The 17,191-nt window shown below is 37.3% G+C and overlaps 1 protein-coding gene across 39 annotated transcripts in view; it reads left to right on the top strand.

The window, feature by feature from the left end:
- MGA (MAX dimerization protein MGA) overlaps positions 1-17,191 on the top strand; it is a 151,222-nt gene that overhangs the window by 112,733 nt on the left and 21,298 nt on the right. For 8 of the 39 annotated variants that reach the window (XM_070583472.1, XM_070583480.1, XM_070583464.1 and 5 more), the window contains 6 exons: positions 7,397-7,623; positions 8,676-8,852; positions 9,471-9,543; positions 10,889-11,409; positions 13,642-13,939; positions 15,124-15,744. In XM_070583472.1, coding sequence (XP_070439573.1) covers positions 7,397-7,623; positions 8,676-8,852; positions 9,471-9,543; positions 10,889-11,409; positions 13,642-13,939; positions 15,124-15,744 — 1,917 coding nt within the window. Of the gene's footprint in view, positions 1-7,396; positions 7,624-8,675; positions 8,853-9,470; positions 9,544-9,880; positions 10,097-10,888; positions 11,410-13,641; positions 13,940-15,123; positions 15,745-17,191 lie in introns of those variants that run through there. The other 31 variants (XM_070583580.1, XM_070583569.1, XM_008537261.2 and 28 more) reach the window with 25 other exon arrangements.

Below are 17,191 nucleotides of genomic sequence, written 5' to 3'. Positions count from 1 at the left end.
TATGGCTTTTTTGTTTTTGTTTTCTTTATGCCTTATAGCTTTTTCCCCCTCATTTCCTGCATTACTGTCTTTTGTATTTAGTTGATATTTTGTAGTGAAATGTTTAAATTCTTATTTCCTTTTATGTATATCCTATAGCTGTTTTCTTTGTGGTTACTGGAGGGATTACATCCTAAAGTTATAACACACTAATTGGAATTTATACCAACTTAACTTCAGTAACATATAAGAACTTTGCTCCTTTACAGCTCCATCCCCACCCCTTTTGGTTGTTGGTGTCATAGTATTACATCTTTATACATTATGTGCCCCAAAACATAAGCTAATAATTTTAAAAAATGTGTTAGTCTTAAATTATGTAGAAAACAAAATTTGGAGTTACAAACTAGAGTTACAGTAATACTAACTTTCACACTAATAATTGTTTTTTTTTTTAAAGATTTTATTTTTTCCTTTTTCTCCCCAAAGCCCCCCGGTACATAGTTGTGTATTCTTCGTTGTGGGTTCCTCTAGTTGTGGCATGTGGGACACTGCCTCAGCATGGTCTGATGAGCAGTGCCATGTCCGCACCCAGGATTCGAACCGACGAAACACTGGGCCGCCTGCAGCGGAGCGCGCGAACTTAACCACTTGGCCATGGGGCCAGCCCCTCTAATAATTGTTTTTTATCTTTAAATGTATTAGTCTCTTAAATATTGTAGGAAAGAAAGTGCAGTTACAGACCATTGTTATAATAGTACTAGCTTTAATAATGCTCATGTGTTTACCTTTATCGAGATCTTTATTTTTCCACATGGTTTTGAACTATTGTCTAGTGTCCTTTCATTTCACCTTACAGAACTTCCTTGAGTATTTCTTGGAGGCAGGTTGAGTGGTCATGAAATGAACCCCCTCAGCTTTTGTTTATCTGGTAATTTCTTAAATTCTCCCTCACTCTAAAAGGACAGTTTTGCCAGAAACAGGAATCTTAGTTGATAGTTTTTTTCTTTTAGCACTTTGAATATATCAGTCCACTGTCTGCTGGCCTCCAAAGTTTCTGATGAGTAATCTGCTCATGTTTTTGTTAAGGATCACTTGTTTGTGGTGATTTGTTTCTCTCTTGCTGCTTTCAAGATTCTTTCTCTTTGGAAAATTTGATTATACAGTTATGCACTGTGTAATGATGTTTTGGTTCATGATGGACTGCATATATGATGGTGGTTCCATAAGATCAGTACCATTTAGTCTAGGTGTGTAGTAGGCTATAGCATCTAGGTTTGTGGTAGTACACTCTGTGCTGTTAGCACAATGATAGAATTGCCTTATGACACATTTCTCTGAATGGATCCCCATCACTAATAGACACATGACCGTAATGTGTCTCAGTGTGAATCTCTTTGACTTCATCTTACTTGGAGTTTGTTGAACTTCTTAAATGTTCCTATTCATGTCTCTCCTCAAATTTGGCTCGGTTTTAGCCATTATTTCTTCAGATATTCTTTCTGCCTCTTTCTCTTTCTCTTCTTTTTCTAAAACTCTCATGATGTGCATGTTGGTACACTTGATGCTGTCCCACAGGTCCCTTAGGCTCTGTTCGCTTTTCTTTATTTCCTTTTGTTTCTGTTCCTCAGACTCCATAATTTCCATTGTCCTGTTGAGAAGTTCACGGATTCTTTCTTCTGACTGTTCAAATCTGCCTTGAATCCCTCTAGTGAGTTTTTCATTTCAGTTATTGTACTTTTCAGCTCCAAGTTTTCTTTTTGGTTTATTTTCAGATTTTCTGTCCCTTTGGTATTTCCATTTTGTTCACACATTATTTTCTTGACTTTCTCCACATCTTCCTGTATTTCTTTGAGGTCTTTAAGATAGTTGTTTTTAAAATCTTTGATATGTCTGCCATTAAGGTCCTTTTCAGGGACAGTTTCTGTGATTAATCTTTTTCCTTTGAATGGGCCATACTTTCCTGTTTTTTTGTGTGTCTCGTGATGTTTTGTGGAACACTGGACATTTGAATCTAATAATGTGGTAACTCTGGAAATCAGATAGTCTTCCTTCCCTAGGGTTTTTGTGGGGGGTTTTTTTTTTGTTGTTATTTATTTATTTATTATTGTAGGCTGGCTTTGTGCCAAGGATCAGCCTGAGGTGTAAACTTAAGGTCTTCTCAGGTCTTTTCTGAGCCTTTCCTTGGGCATGCATGGTCATTTTCTAGTTTTTCCTGTGTATGCAGTTGATTTTGAATTTTCTAGCCTTTAATGTCTGGCTCCTGAAGGGGGAAAAAGTGAAAAACGAAGGGGAGAAAAAGGATACTGGCTTTTTAATCCCTGGAAGTCACTTAAGACAGAGTAGGATAAGAGCTTGGAACAGTGAGGAGAGGTGCAACAACAGTGACTGCCTACCTCTTTGCACCTCTGTGGTCAGAAGCAGCAATCAGAGCAGAGACCCCTGATATTTGGAGGACAGAGTCCTTTTTAACTACTGGCTCCCCAAGATGTGTGCAAGCTGCTGTAGGAACACATGCACAGCTGCATGCCGGGTAGCTGGGGGCTTGGGAAGGCATAGCTGCTACTGTGCTAAGAGCTGAAATTGACCACAGTTAGTGACAGTTTACTGTCCATATCTTCCCCGAGAAGTTTCAAGCCTTCAACAGACTCCACAGTTCCAAAATAATTACACCGGACAGATTCTACAGTGTAGTTATTCAGATAGGGAGACAGATTTCTTGGTGCTTCCCTCTCTGCTGTCTTCCCAGAATCCTGTCAACATCTATTCTTGATTTAGATAACTGATAGCAGGCAAAACTGACTATTATAAAGGTGTCACTTCTCATTTTCATCTGTAAGTTCATTGTAATCCTAATCAAAATCTCAACAGGTTTTATGTGAAACTTGAAAAGCTGGTCCCAAAATTTACATGGAAATGCTAAGGACCTAGGTATAGCCAGGGCAGTGTTTAACAATGACAAGGTGGGAGGACTTGCCCTTTTGAATGTCAAAACTTACAAAACCACCACATTTAAGAGGGTTACACTGGTTTGAGGATAAAGTCAATAGACTAGTAGAACAGAATAGAGAGACTAAAGTAGATTCAAACATATATGGACAAAACGGCAGAGGAATAAGGAAAGAATGATTTTTTAAATAATTGGTTGCAGGATCATTGAATATCCGTATGGGAAAAAGTGAAACATTTTATTCCTCACACCATACACAGAAATATATTCTAAGTAGATTATAGACTTAAGTTGAAAAGCTAAAATATACAAAACAACTTTTAGAAGATAATACAGAAGAATGTGTATATATGATCTCTCATTAGGAAAGGATTTCTTAAGGATAACTGAAGAAAATACCAATCCTTAAAGAATAATACATTTGATTATTTAAAAATCAGAAATTCAAATCTTTAAGACATTGAGTTAGTGAAAATGTAAGCTACAATGAGAGAACAGATAGTTGTAATACCTACCTAAGGACCTGTATTCAGAATATATAGAGATGTCAGCAAATTAATCAGAATTAAACAGTCCCATGAAAAGTGGGCAAGACTTTTAGAGGCATTTCATAAAGAGGGATGTTGACTATCTCAATCATAATTAGGGAATGCAAACTAAATTCTCAGCAAGATTCCACTACATGCCTTCCAGAATGGTAATAATTAAAATCCTCTGATAATATCAACTGTTGATAAATGGGAACTCTCATACGCTGCTGATGGGACTGTAAATTGATATAAACACTTTGGAAAATAATTTGGCAATATCTACTAAAGTTGGTGATACACTTACCCTTGTTCTAGTAGTTTGACTCCGGAGTAACCAGTAGAACTGCATTGTACAACAGTGTTGATGACATTATGATTCACAGTAGCTGAAACCTTAAAACAACCCCAGATATCTAATACCAGTAGAATGAATGAACAATAGTATGAATAATCAGTGGAATAGTGTACCACAGTAACAATAAATTGTAGGTATGTGCAACAGCATAGATGCCTTTTACAAATATAATATTCAGTGAAAAAAAATAGGCAAAAGAATACATCTCTGTGGTTACATTTATATAAATTTCAAAAGCTGACAAAATTAAGCTATGATATGTAGGGTATGGATTTTGGAGTTAAAAAAGGAAAGCCAGGGAAGTGGCTATCATTTAAGTGATACTCTTGTGGGAAGGGATTTTGATTGAGAAAGGGTGTGCAAAGGCTTCTGGGGTTGCTGGCAGTATTCCGTTCCTTGACCTGTATAGTGTTTACATGATTGTGTACTTGTTAATGTGTATTAAGATGTAAGTGCATTATTTCTGCCCTTTATAGGTGTTATATTTTGCCCATGGGTATATGTATTATAAAAAGAGTTAAAACACCTACAAAAATGACAAGGAAAGGAATATAGTATGCTGATTATTAGCATAGCAGTTTTCTGGGACTTCTCTAACAGTATTCATTTATGGAGCAACTACTGTGGGCTCTTGTAGCAGTGAGAGGAGCTAAGATACAGACAATTAAAACCAAGTCCATCTCTAAGAGGTTACCGTTAATTTGACAAAACAGGTGTGTGGTAAACATTTAGATATGTATTTTTTTTGTAATTTTAAGTGCCACAATAACAAAAGTGCCATAATGTTTTAAGTGTCATGAATAAAAGGCTTATTGAGATCCCAGAAGACAGAGTGATAATGCTAGGGGACCTTGGGAAGGTAATATGTATTAGGAGGTATTTGAATAGAAATAAGGGGATACCACCTATTTCTTGAAATGGGTTTCTGTGAATATATACTACACTCTTCCTTCAATCTTGCCTTTGCTAGCTCCTTTTTTTATGGGTTTCAGGTAAAGGGTAGGGGGATCTCTAGTGTATTGTGAAGGGGAGAAGAGAAGAGCTCTATCTTGGGTCCCAGGCTGTGAAAAGGAATCAAGTGGACAGTGGGCTAATGGAGTGTGACGAAGTGGTCTGTTGTTGTTGCCCTTGTGAGGAGTCTGTCCATTTTCATGGCTTCGTATTTAGTCTCTGCCAGTGACAGTCCTGATTTTTACTGCTTACCGTATTTGATTATGTTGCTATCACTTCAATCTTACATGTTCTAGACAGAACTGAGTCTCTACCCTTCTCAGTCAGCTCCTTTTATGAACTCCTCTGTTTACTGGAACCACTTTTTCCATTTATCCGTAGTTGAAACTATAGAGTTGTCTTTGATTCCCTGTGAGGGATTAAGATGTTCTAGGACATTTTAAACAGATTTTGTTCTGAAGTACTGTACTCTGTATTTTGTAGCTATTATTTTCAAAAGAAAAAGATGAAAAGGGATCTTTACTTAGTATAATCCTTAGCTTATGGAAGCTTAGAAAATCCTTGAAAGATGATTGAAAGAGTTCAGAGATAAAGTGCTTGCCCTGAAAGCACTTTTGTTTTTGTAATAGAATTAATATGTATATGAAATAATTGGCATCACTTGACAATACAGTTTTTACCAAATGAATGGTAGAGCCTCTGTAAATACCGTCTTTATTGTGAGGGCTTCCCTGGGTGTCTGTTTTAAAATGGCGGCACTCCCCCTCAAAATACATACTCATACATACTCACTATATATACTGCTTATTTCCCTTTTCTGCTTTTCCTCATAAGCACTTATCACTATCCAACATATTTTCCTTGTTTGTCTTGTTTATTGCCTGCCTCACCCTCTTCCTTCTGGCTTAAATGTAAGCTCCTTGAAGGCAGGGACTTTTGTCAGTTTTGTTCATTACTGTATCTGCAAAGTCTGATACGTAGTAAACATTCAAATACTCAAATGCGTGAATGAATACTAGGGTCTTAGAAGCCTTTGTGAATTATGTAATAAATGAGCTAGGTTATAAAACTTGGATAACAGAGACTGCTAATTAGCTAAGTAATTGGCTCAATCACCTTCTAGCTCTGAAGTTTTTTTCCTCCCTATTTTAACCTTCAAGCCTTTATTCAGTATTTTGTGGTTATGCTCTGAATGATGTTAGCTCTTAAGAGACTTTTAGACAAAGTTGTTCTTTACTAGTGGGGTCTTAATGTTCAGAATAAATATACTTAGGAATGAAATCAGGTTGCATTTTGGATTCTGCTTTGTTATGAAAGATTAATTGAACTAAGTATTTGAATTAAGTGTGAATGCTGCTCAGTCACATTTTATGTGACTTTAGGCAAAGATTTTGGATCTTTGGCTTAGAACCAGCTACGTCTTCTCTGAGGACTGACTGCTAAAATACAAAATAACAATGTTTGCTTCTCTGTGGCTGTCTTCTTTATGGGAATGGGCAGTTTTGCTTAAAGAATAAAGCCAGGAGCCTCTTAACCTAGATCCTCCATTTAATTTGGTTAAGTACTTTAGTGCATGTTTTCATTTGTGTAGAATTTCTTGACAGTAGGATTTCATCTCAGTTGGGTTTCATTGCTTATCTGTTGATACATTTTTGCTCCTATGCTCAGTTCGGGCTGTCTTTTGAATATAATTTATCATCAGAAGGCAACGGTAACAGCTCAGTCGCTGGAGCCAGGTTGACTGAGTGATCCTGATTCTGCCTCTTACTCTTGGACTCCCCTGAACCTCAGCTTCTGCAAAATGGGAGTAATAGTATCTCAAGGAGTATTGTGATCATTAAATGAGTTAAAACATATTAAGTGCTTAGAGTAAGTACAAGTAAGATTCAATAAATAGTTGTTGTTTGTTGTAAAATTAAAAGGTGTAGTATAGAATGATTATCTTTGCAGGATAAGAGAAGGCCTTTTCTGACCATACTAAATATAATAGCAACTCCTGTTAATTCTCCATCCCTTACCCTGCTATATTTTCTGTGTGGCACTTATCGTTACTTGATGTTATATGTTTATTAGTTTGTTTCTCCTACTGGACTGGAAGCTCTGTCAGGGCAAGAACTTTGTTTTATTCATAATTATGTTCACTCTAGTGCCTAAAACAGTATCTGATTTATAATAGGTGTTCAACAAATATTTGGTTAATAGATGAATAAATTAAGGTGCATGAGAGCGGCTGGCCCTGTGGCCGAGTGGTTAAGTTTGCGTGCTCCGCTTTGGCAGCCCAGGGTTTCGCTGGTTTGGATCCTGGGTAGTACTGCTCATCAAGCCATGCTGAGGCGGCGTCCCACATAGCACAACCAGTAGGACCTACAACTAGAATATATAACTATGTACTGGGGGAATTTGGGGAGAAAAAACAGAAAAAAAAAAAGAAGATTGGTAACTTGTTAGCTCAGGTGTTAATCTTTAAAAAAAAAAAGTACATGAGAACAACTAAAGATTTTTTATGCGGCATCTGTTTGATTGTTGTAATGAGTTACTGCTTTTTATGAGGGAGTGTATTTTGTTTTGGCAGTGCCTCAGTGAACTTCTGTTGCCAAAGGCACCTAAAATCTTATCCTTCTTTTTCTTAAGCTATATGTGAAACAGAGCCTGAACAGCCTGTTCGACATTACCCATTATGGGTGAAAGTAGAAGGTGAAGTAGATCCAGAGCCAGTTTATATCCCAACGCCTTCTGTCATTGAGCCCATGAAACCATTGTTGTTGCCTCAGCCGGAAGTTTTATCTACTACTGTGAAGGGCAAATTGCTCACTGGAATTAAACCTGCACGGGCATATACTCCCAAACCCAATCCTGTGGTAAGCCTGGAGTTTAATGTTTTATTGCAAGTTACAAAAATCATTTGTAAAGATGGTGGGTTTCAACCAGATTTTGGTTTGTATTCTGTTTGCTTTCAGGTAATATGCCTGCAAGCCATCTCCCTTTCTGATTTAATCAGTTTAGTTGCTGGCACTTAAAAAATGTCATAAAAGTAGAGGTGAATAGTGGTGATTCTTAAAAGGTAGCCAAATCTCTTTTAAGGAGGAGCATATAAAGGTGGACTTTTTTTTACATGATGTCATGAAAGTCTTTTAAAGAATGTTGAGCAATTAGGATGTAGTACATGTTATTAATAAAAAAGCATTAAGAAGAAGCTTTTGGAAGTAACTCATCTTTTTAAAGCAAATTCTTTATATACAATAATAGTAAAGTTCAAGATTTAAAACAATAGTTGTTATATGATTGTGTGAAGACGGATAGGTAAAAGAGCTGATGCTTCTGTTGTGTTAATAGCTTAAGCATTTCTGATTATTAAATCCACTTCAGTCTTCTCAGTGCATTAAATTGAAGAAAGATCCTTACGTACGATGTTATTCAGTGTGATCTCTGTACCAGTGCTGGTCCAAAGTTGTTTGTTACCAGTCTGAGATGAAACAAGAATGGAAAATGAGTAAATATTTAGAAACTTTTACAGCAAGTTGATAGAGTAATTTATATTTATTAAATTGAATACTAAAAAACTTGGGCTTGTATTTTAACGTCTTTCGTTTTTATAGTAATTTATTTTATTGTCGTTTACAAAAGTATCAGTCTCTGTTGGACTGGTAATTAAGAAATGTATCCTTTGTCACAGATCATTGACAAGCAGCGTTTGGAGTGAGCTGAAATTTCTTAATAGAGAACCAGATCTTTTCTGACTGGCCCAAGTTTCACTACATATGAACTATACTTGTACTATTTAACTTTAAAGTTTGTGTTTAAAAATTTCAAGTGTTGTAATAGAAACAAAGATTAAACATCTTTTTCCTTTTGGAATCTAGAAGACTTTTTTCTCCATTGCATAGAATGTTTTGTTATATGACACTTACAGATTCGGGAAGAGGACAAGGATCCGGTCTATTTGTACTTTGAAAGTATGATGACTTGTGCCCGAGTTCGAGTATATGAACGAAAAAAAGCGGAACAGAAACAACCGTCACCATCTGCATCCCCATCATTTCAGCAGCAAGGCTCATGTCATTCTAGTCCTGAGAACTGTAATGCAAAGGTGAACTGCTTGTTGCGTAATTTCTCGTTTTAACTTCCAATTCCCTGTTACTGATATGAGAATTTGAATTACTATTAGAATAATTCGGAGTAATTCTTGTGGGGTAGAGAAGACTTACTTGACGTGTATATCAGTTTATCTGTTTTCTTTGTGTACTTTTTCTAGAAAACAGTCCCTTAGGATTATTAAAAGTATTATTCTTTCTGCTGCTGGGGTAATTTTTAAAAGTTTAAACATTCGTGGTTTTAATTAAATCACTTATCTTTATTAAGCTTTGTGTCATTTCATGTTGGTGAATTTCCTAAATAACTGAAGCTTGTTCCATTAAACATCAAATATTTGTCCTTCTTTACCAGAATATACTATCAAGTACAGTGTAAATTCCTCTCTTGGTGACTCAGTCACTATCAAGGACATTAGAGAGCAAGACTGCTTATTTTTGCTGAGGGTCGTATAATGTGATGGTAACATAGCTGTGCATGGCAATGTGATGCTTTTGCCATTTTAGTCTTTGTGCTGTCTCAGGCTTCTTTGAGAGATTTAATGCTTGTATTCTAGTCTCTATTGATATTAAATATTTGTTGAATTGAAATATTTCTGTGTTATTTCTTTCTTCAGGAGCTGAATTCTGAACAGCAGCCCTTGAAACCAATCACTTGTGACTTGGAGGATGATTCTGATAAATCACAAGGTCAGAATGAAAACTAGATGTTATCAGTTGATAGTAATTATATAGGTGTGGATTATAAAAATAATGGGGGAAAACCAAAACTACCAATCCAGAATGTGTCTACCTAGCCCTTTTTCTAGTTTCTGCTAAAAATAGAGAAGATAGATCAGTCTTTTTCCATTATTTTGGTCTGTTATCACTCCTGTTCTAAGAGATAAAATTCATTTGTGTTGATATGGTATGTTGTTGCAAGCGACATTTAGGATGAGGGCAGTGATTCTCTTTTTTAAATCTCTTTCCAAACCGCAGCAACATTGGCATCGTTAGCAATTGAACTTTTCCCTCTGATTCTCAATAGTTGCTACTACTGGAGAAATGCAGAGGGAGAAAGGAAGGATTATCATTGATTATCTAGCTGAGGCTACTGCCAGAATTGCTATGACGAGAGGCAGTGTCTAGGGAGATACCTAATACTGCTCTATACCTGCTAGATACCTACCTGCTTCTTAAGACTTCAGACATGTAAGCCGCAGTGCTTCTCAACTTTTTTTGGTGACATGGTACACACAAAAAATGATAATGTTTCTACAGCACACTCGGGTAAGTGGAGAAAGCTGCTGGGGTGGTGGGAACCTGCCTGAGAGCACAACTACCCTGAAGGCTGAGGGGATCTGTATCCTGATATAGCCTCTAACCATGTTACATTGGTTGGGAGACTCTTCTCTAGAAACCAAGGTGGCTAGTGAAATATACATCTAGTTAACTTGTTGCCACGAATATGAATACATGGGTGAGTTGAGTGATCTGCAGACAGTGTTGAAATGGAGCAGTCACATCCAGAGGCATGGAAGTAGTTCAGAAATATTTGCAGTAGAAACTAGAGGTAGAGTGTACCCTTTTTTATAAACCAGAACACTATCTCTTTTGCTGTTCTTTACGATTGATTCCATCCTCATATGTTACAAAGTATCTTACATGTATCTTTGCTTTGCCTATATGAATAGCAGAACATTAAAGTATACTAGATAAACTAAACTTTGGTTATAGGTCGTGATTTGTTTGCAAGATAACACTTATGTAACAGTTATGGGTTTTTAGAGCAGTCTTAAGTGGGATTCTCTTTTTATTAGAGAGCCCGGTCAGCAGGATAGTGAAGAACATTATAGTCTGATTCTCTGGAATCTTTCTTTTTCCTGGAAAGCTCCCAAATTATGAGAGGTAAATTACCACTAAAAGTATGTGGGAAAGGAATACTAGGCAACTGTTGAATTTCTATGACCTTGGCACTTTTCTGAGAAGGAAAATAAAAATCTTTCAAAATGCAACATAGAATCCTGTGATGCGGAAATATTTTTCAATTTCTTAGCAGAAAAGAGCTGGAAGTCTTCCTGCAATGAAGGGGAATCCTCTTCTACCTCCTATGTGCATCAAAGGTCACCTGGTGGTCCCACCAAACTGATAGAAATCATCTCAGACTGCAACTGGGAGGAGGATCGGAACAAGATTTTGAGCATCTTATCCCAGCACATCAATAGCAACATGCCACAATCACTTAAGGTGGGCAGCTTCATCATTGAGTTGGCTTCTCAGCGAAAGAGCCGGGGTGAGAAGAACCCTCCTGTTTATTCTTCTCGTGTGAAAATCTCAATGCCATCATGTCAAGACCAAGATGATATGGCTGAGAAATCTGGATCAGAGACTCCTGATGGTCCATTATCCCCTGGGAAAATGGATGATATCTCTCCTGTGCAGACAGATGCCCTGGATTCAGTGAGGGAGAGATTACATGGAGGCAAAGGTCTGCCCTTTTATGCAGGGCTTTCTCCTGCAGGGAAGCTTGTGGCCTATAAACGTAAACCCAGTTCAAGCACATCTGGGCTTATCCAGGTGAGAATTATCTTTAATCTGGATGTAGCACCTTTTTATACTTAGGTAACATTTTGATTTTTCAGAGCCCCTGTGGGCCTTATATCATTTATCCTTACACTTCCTGGGAACTGGGTAACAAAATCATTATCTCTTTTTGTAATAGGCCTAGGTTAGATGCATACCTAGAGTGAACTTTTGGCACCTTTACAAACAGAAATGTAGAGCCCTGTGTTAGCTTATAATTTTCTTCCTAGTCTTCCCAGAAAGTTGCTCCTCTTAAATTTTATTGCCTGGGCTCTCACGCTACTTTGATAACCAAGCAAGGATAGGTAGGGATTCAGTTTAGTTCTTGCCATTTTTGTTAGCACACAGCTTTCAAAACAAAACAAGGTGAAACTGATTTTAAGATAGGCAGTGTATGTTTGGAAACTTTGGGAAAATTTTTATTTAGTAACGTGTTATTCAAATACGTAAAATTTTAAACAATTTAGATGCAGTTTACTTATATTTTTTTCTTTATTTGAATCATTGGGTTTTTGCCAGTATAATCATTGTTGTAGGACAAATACTTCTTTGCTGTTTAGTACCTCAGGCAGGTTATATTAGTAAAATTATGCTGGCATCTAGAAAATCCTTTGGAAAGAGAAGTTCTGAATCAAAATGTAATCGTAGTCAAAAAGGTTTTTTCCTCTTGCTCAGTGACATGAAATGCACTTTTATCTCAGAGCAGCAAACGTGTTGAAGTGTCTGACGTTACTGCTAAGGTTACTTGACTTTACTAGCTTGATTGCTTCTCTGGGTTAAGGACTGTTCCATTAATAATAGGACTGATCTACTTAATTAAAACTTCTTATTACAGTTTACTCTTGGTGGTGCTATGTAACTGCTTCTGTTGGTAGTTCTTAAACTCTTAATGATGAGAACAGTGTTTTCTTTTTATTTCATTTATTGATTGCTATTTTGAGAGCAAAGACTTATCTGAGATCATTTCTAGTGGTACTAGATCCCCTGAAATTCAGCCATGGGTATTTTGTGTTCTCCTTTCCTGTCTAGGACTCAGAAAGCCACCGTAAAATGTGAACTTGCCTAAGCAGTCAGGCTACTGTAACGTGGGCTTTGGGGAACCTGCCGGGTAGTCTTCAGAGCAAGTCCCAAAGGACCAGATGTGGTATTTGACCTAGACTCCTAGAGCCTGAAAAAAATGTATAGTAAAGTTTACTTTGGGATCACATTTTTGTGTACCAAACTTGAGGTGCAGATATTCCTGATCTGTCTGGGAATAATCATAATTTTAAGTAGCAGAGAGTAATTTTGTTTTGTGTCTTTGAAGAGAGAGTGGCTTGCTGTAGCTATTCTCCTCACCAATTCCTTATTTTATTTGGAGAAGAGGAGTTTCTCCAGTTCACTCCACCTCCTCCCCCTTTTAAATGATGGAAAGGAGGGACAGAAAAGGATGTCTTCTTTAGTCACCAGCAATATAACTTAGAGAACGTGGGTAAGAAACTTGGGAGGTTTTTGGGTTTTTCCTTTTTAAAAAACAGTATCCTTTTGCCCAGGATGGGTAGTCTTATCAACTCAGGCAGTAGAGAAAAATCTTTACTTCATTCGTTGATTCACTTTCTTCTGATAGTATAGTGACTATTTCTAAAATCATGTGTTTCTACTAGCATTTTTCTTGAGCCCAAGTTTTGTCCAAGATATGAAGACGATATCTTCAAAGTTTGAGTTTTTTGAAAACTGAGGTGACTTTGTGGCTTTCTTATAATTTAAAGTAGACTCACCATATGTTTTTGAAATATTAAGGATGCTTGAAAGGACCCTTGTGAGAGGCTTTTAGTATGACTCTCTGGTCTTGTCAGAGAGATTCTGTGGAACGGTTATTCACTTTTTGCTGATGATTGTTAATAGCATAACTAGAATTGCTTATTGACAAGTAAAACAATTGGATGATTCCTTAGACTGGACTGTATCTTTCACATATCTAGGATGCAGATATGATGAGTTTCTAAGATTGTCTGTTTCCAGACTACCAAAATGAAGGAGATGAGATTAGTTTAGAATATCAGGTGACGGCATTTTTTCACCTCCTAATTACTCAGATGATACCAAATGGAAAAAGTCAATTTCTTTTTCCCTTTAAATCTGAAAAATAGACTTTTAAAACCTTGTAAAAATGAAACCCCTGTCAAGGGAGATGAGTTAGCAAGAGAATTTTATCTTTACAGAATTTCTCTTTGCCACTTGTTTCAGGTTAATGGTAAGAGTTACCCGCAGGCTAAGTTGCTATTGGGACAGATGGGGGCATTGCATCCAGCCAATAGGCTAGCTGCTTATATCACAGGCAGGTTGCGACCCTCAGTCCTGGACCTCTCAACCCTCAGTACTGTCATCTCCAAGGTAGCATCCAATGCCAAGGTGGCTGCATCCAGGAAACCACGTACCCTGTTGCCTTCAACATCCAATTCCAAAACGGCATCCTCCTCCGGCACCACAACAAATCGCCCTGGGAAGAATCTGAAGGCATTTGTCCCAGCAAAAAGACCAATTGGTAAGTTGGACTGTATGTGTGTTTTGGAAAGGCCTGTGACTTGGTGCTGGGCCAGTGGATACAGGTATGGAGGCTGTACAAATTAGAGAAATAGAGAATTTGGCATTCTTCTGATTCTTGACATCTGTTTTGCCTGAAATTTTTGTATTTTTGGGTAACTTTTCTGATGACCTACAATACTAGATGAATCGAACTCTAGTTTTTACACTTATTTCTCCGACTTTTAGACTGGCTTTATTTATGTAGAAAAGACTCAGGTTTTTAATTTTGCTTTTAAAAAAGGAAAGACATATTCTTAAATACATTCCCTAATTTAGTATTTCTCCTATGAGGACTGGAGTTTTTGGTACCAATCATATATGTATGTTCCTTGAACTTATGAAACCAAAGAGCAGGCAAAATCAAAGTGGTTTAAGTTGGTATAGTTTTGAAGTAAAGTCTCTTGTAAAACATAAGTTTCGGGAGCATTACTTTATTCTATTCATCCCTGTTCTGTGAATGCAAACCTCTTCTGTTTAACATTTCAATGCTAGAGTCTGTAATAAATTTCCTTCTTGAAAGCATTTGTGTTTTAACATTGAGAAGTATATTCAGTTGGTTTATTGACTTCCTCTTTTTGTTGTTTCAAACATTTAGGAATAAGAGAAAGTATCAATTGCTGTGTTCTTATTCTGGTAATTCAAAGAAAAAGCAGTCCTGTCCTCCCCTCTTGTGAAAAATGTCTTTATACATTTTAGAAATACGAAAAACTTAACTATCTCCTAAGAGGACAGCAATAAAGAGATGGAGGTGCTGGGACCAAGATTAAGTGGCGGAAACAAGTTTTAAAATTAGAATTAGGAAAAAATATCTGCTGCTTTCTTTCTGCATCTGTTTTAGATGATGAAGTTGTGTGCTACTGTATTGTCTTTTTAGTGTCCTGGCACTTTGGCTCTATTGCAGAGCCAAAAGAATTTTAGTAGGAACACGCAGTTTCAATCCCTTTCTTGTTAGAATTATAAAGTTGTGGTTTGGGTTGAAGGAAGTGTTTGATTTCTTAAGTGGAAATTGGCACATATAATACAGATAGGTAGTACCTGTAAGAAATTGACCCGGTGGTGCACAATAAATGTTGATAAACACAGTCACTAACAGGATAAAATATGAGAACTAAAGATTTTTGACCTGCAAATTTTTATTTGCAGCGGCTCGACCCTCTCCTGGTGGTGTGTTCACACAGTTTGTGATGAGTAAAGTTGGAGCCCTGCAGCAGAAGATACCTGGAGTTAGCACACCCCAACCCCTAACAGGGCCACAGAAGTTCAGTATCAGACCTTCTCCAGTAATGGTCGTCACACCTGTGGTTTCTTCTGAGCCAGTTCAGGTGTGCAGCCCTGTGACTGCTGCTGTCACTACTACCACCCCTCAAGTGTTTTTAGAGAATGTTACTGCTGTGACACCTATGACTGCTATTTCTGACGTGGGAGCTAAAGAAACTACTTCTGGTGCCACCACTGCAGGGGTTGTTGAGGTCTCTGAAACTAATACCAGCACCCCTGTAACACCTACCCAGTCTGCAGCCACTGTGAACCTTATCAAAACGACTGGGATAACTACCCCTGTGGCTTCAGTTGCTTTTCCTAAGTCTTTGGTAGCATCTCCTCCAACCATAACTCTTCCTGTTGCTTCCACTGCCTCCACCTCCATAGTCGTGGTGACCACAGCTGCATCTTCCTCCATGGTGACTACACCAACTTCATCTCTGGGCTCTGTTCCCATTATACTCTCAGGAATTGATGGGAATCCACCAGTGAGCCAGAGACCAGGTAAGGCCTAGTCATTACTAGCTGGTTTATTGTTCAGTTGTTTCTGTAACTTGTGGTTGTGATAGGATTATAGATATATCAGGGTAACAGTGTAGGTGTTTCTGCTATAACATGATATATGTATTCCTGAAAACCTTTGCACTCTGCAAAACTGAACACTAAAAATAATAGAGCTTGTGGTTAATATAGGGTTAGGACAAATCATTGAAAATCTATGCAACTTTGTAACCAGAGCACTAATAAAACCACAACTGGTACCTTGGAGATAAATTGAACAGCCTTGACAGATGGTTTAGTGGGACTGGAGATTTCCTCAGGAGATTGAAAATACCCAAAAACATTAGAATGGAAATGCTGGCTGAAGGTTACTAAAATAATGTAGAAGGGAGTGGAGCTCTGAACCAGTGGAGCAGCCAGTTAAGTGGGCAGAGGAGGAAGTGCAACCTGCTGTGTGCTGAGAGCTAGGGTGCACATCTCTGAGGAGGGAACCCAAATGTAGGTGCTCCCTTTTTTTCCGGGGAGGGGGGTGCTTTTAAATTAAAAAAACAGATCAGAGGGCTTTTACAGTGCAGCCAAGCTGAGGGCTTTTTTTCCTGTCTCCTTGCTGAAGATTAAAGTCTAGGTCCTCTTGCCTAGGAAAAATCATTTGTGAATCAACTCAGCTCCCATGCACTACTGACATTATCCTCCTACTTAATTATTATATATGAACTGATTGAAATAAAAATAAGGAAGCATATTTCTTTGTTTAGGACTCTGATTTTTTATATGTTTATCAAATTTTAATTGAAATTAAAATTTTTCTCTTGTTGGCTTAGGTTAAGTGAATTTAAAATAGGAATATCCTACACTTTGGTAATTTTTATATTCTCATTTGACCAGCTAAGGTAAATGGTTCTCTTGGTGTACTCAGAGAGGGATTGCTGTAGAAAAGAGTGAGAGACTTTGCAGGGTTTAGGGGGAAATAAATAGCCAACAGCAATTCTGTTTTTGTTACTGATATTTATCCTGCTACATATTTGTGCCTTTAGTGGTATGATCCAAATCCCTGTTGATAATTTAGGGAAGAAGTGATTTGGGAATTAGTTTATAAGTTGAAAGGAAAAGTGAATCCCAGTATTAAATTTGTTGTCTTCTGCTTCTCCCCATAAATAAAAACATAGAAAAAATGGTTAGTTTAATGAGTAATTTCGGAAGTGAGATCATTGTTGATGAAGCTGCTTTCATTTCCTATCGAATCTCAAGGTTCATATCTTGTCATATTTTAACTGGTTGTGTTTTCTAAACCATTTGCATTCCAATCTTTCTTTATATTTTTAGTTCTATTGTGAAACAAAAGTAGTCTGGCTTTTTATAGTTCTTTGGTTTTTTGTTTTGTTTGTTTGTTTGTTTGTGAGGAAGATTAGCCCTGAGCTGACATCTGCTGCTAATCATCCTCTTTTTGCTC

This window comes from Equus przewalskii, chromosome 1, assembly GCF_037783145.1.
Source record: "Equus przewalskii isolate Varuska chromosome 1, EquPr2, whole genome shotgun sequence".
NCBI lineage: Eukaryota > Metazoa > Chordata > Mammalia > Perissodactyla > Equidae > Equus > Equus przewalskii.
This window is presented reverse-complemented; position numbering and strand designations above follow the sequence as displayed.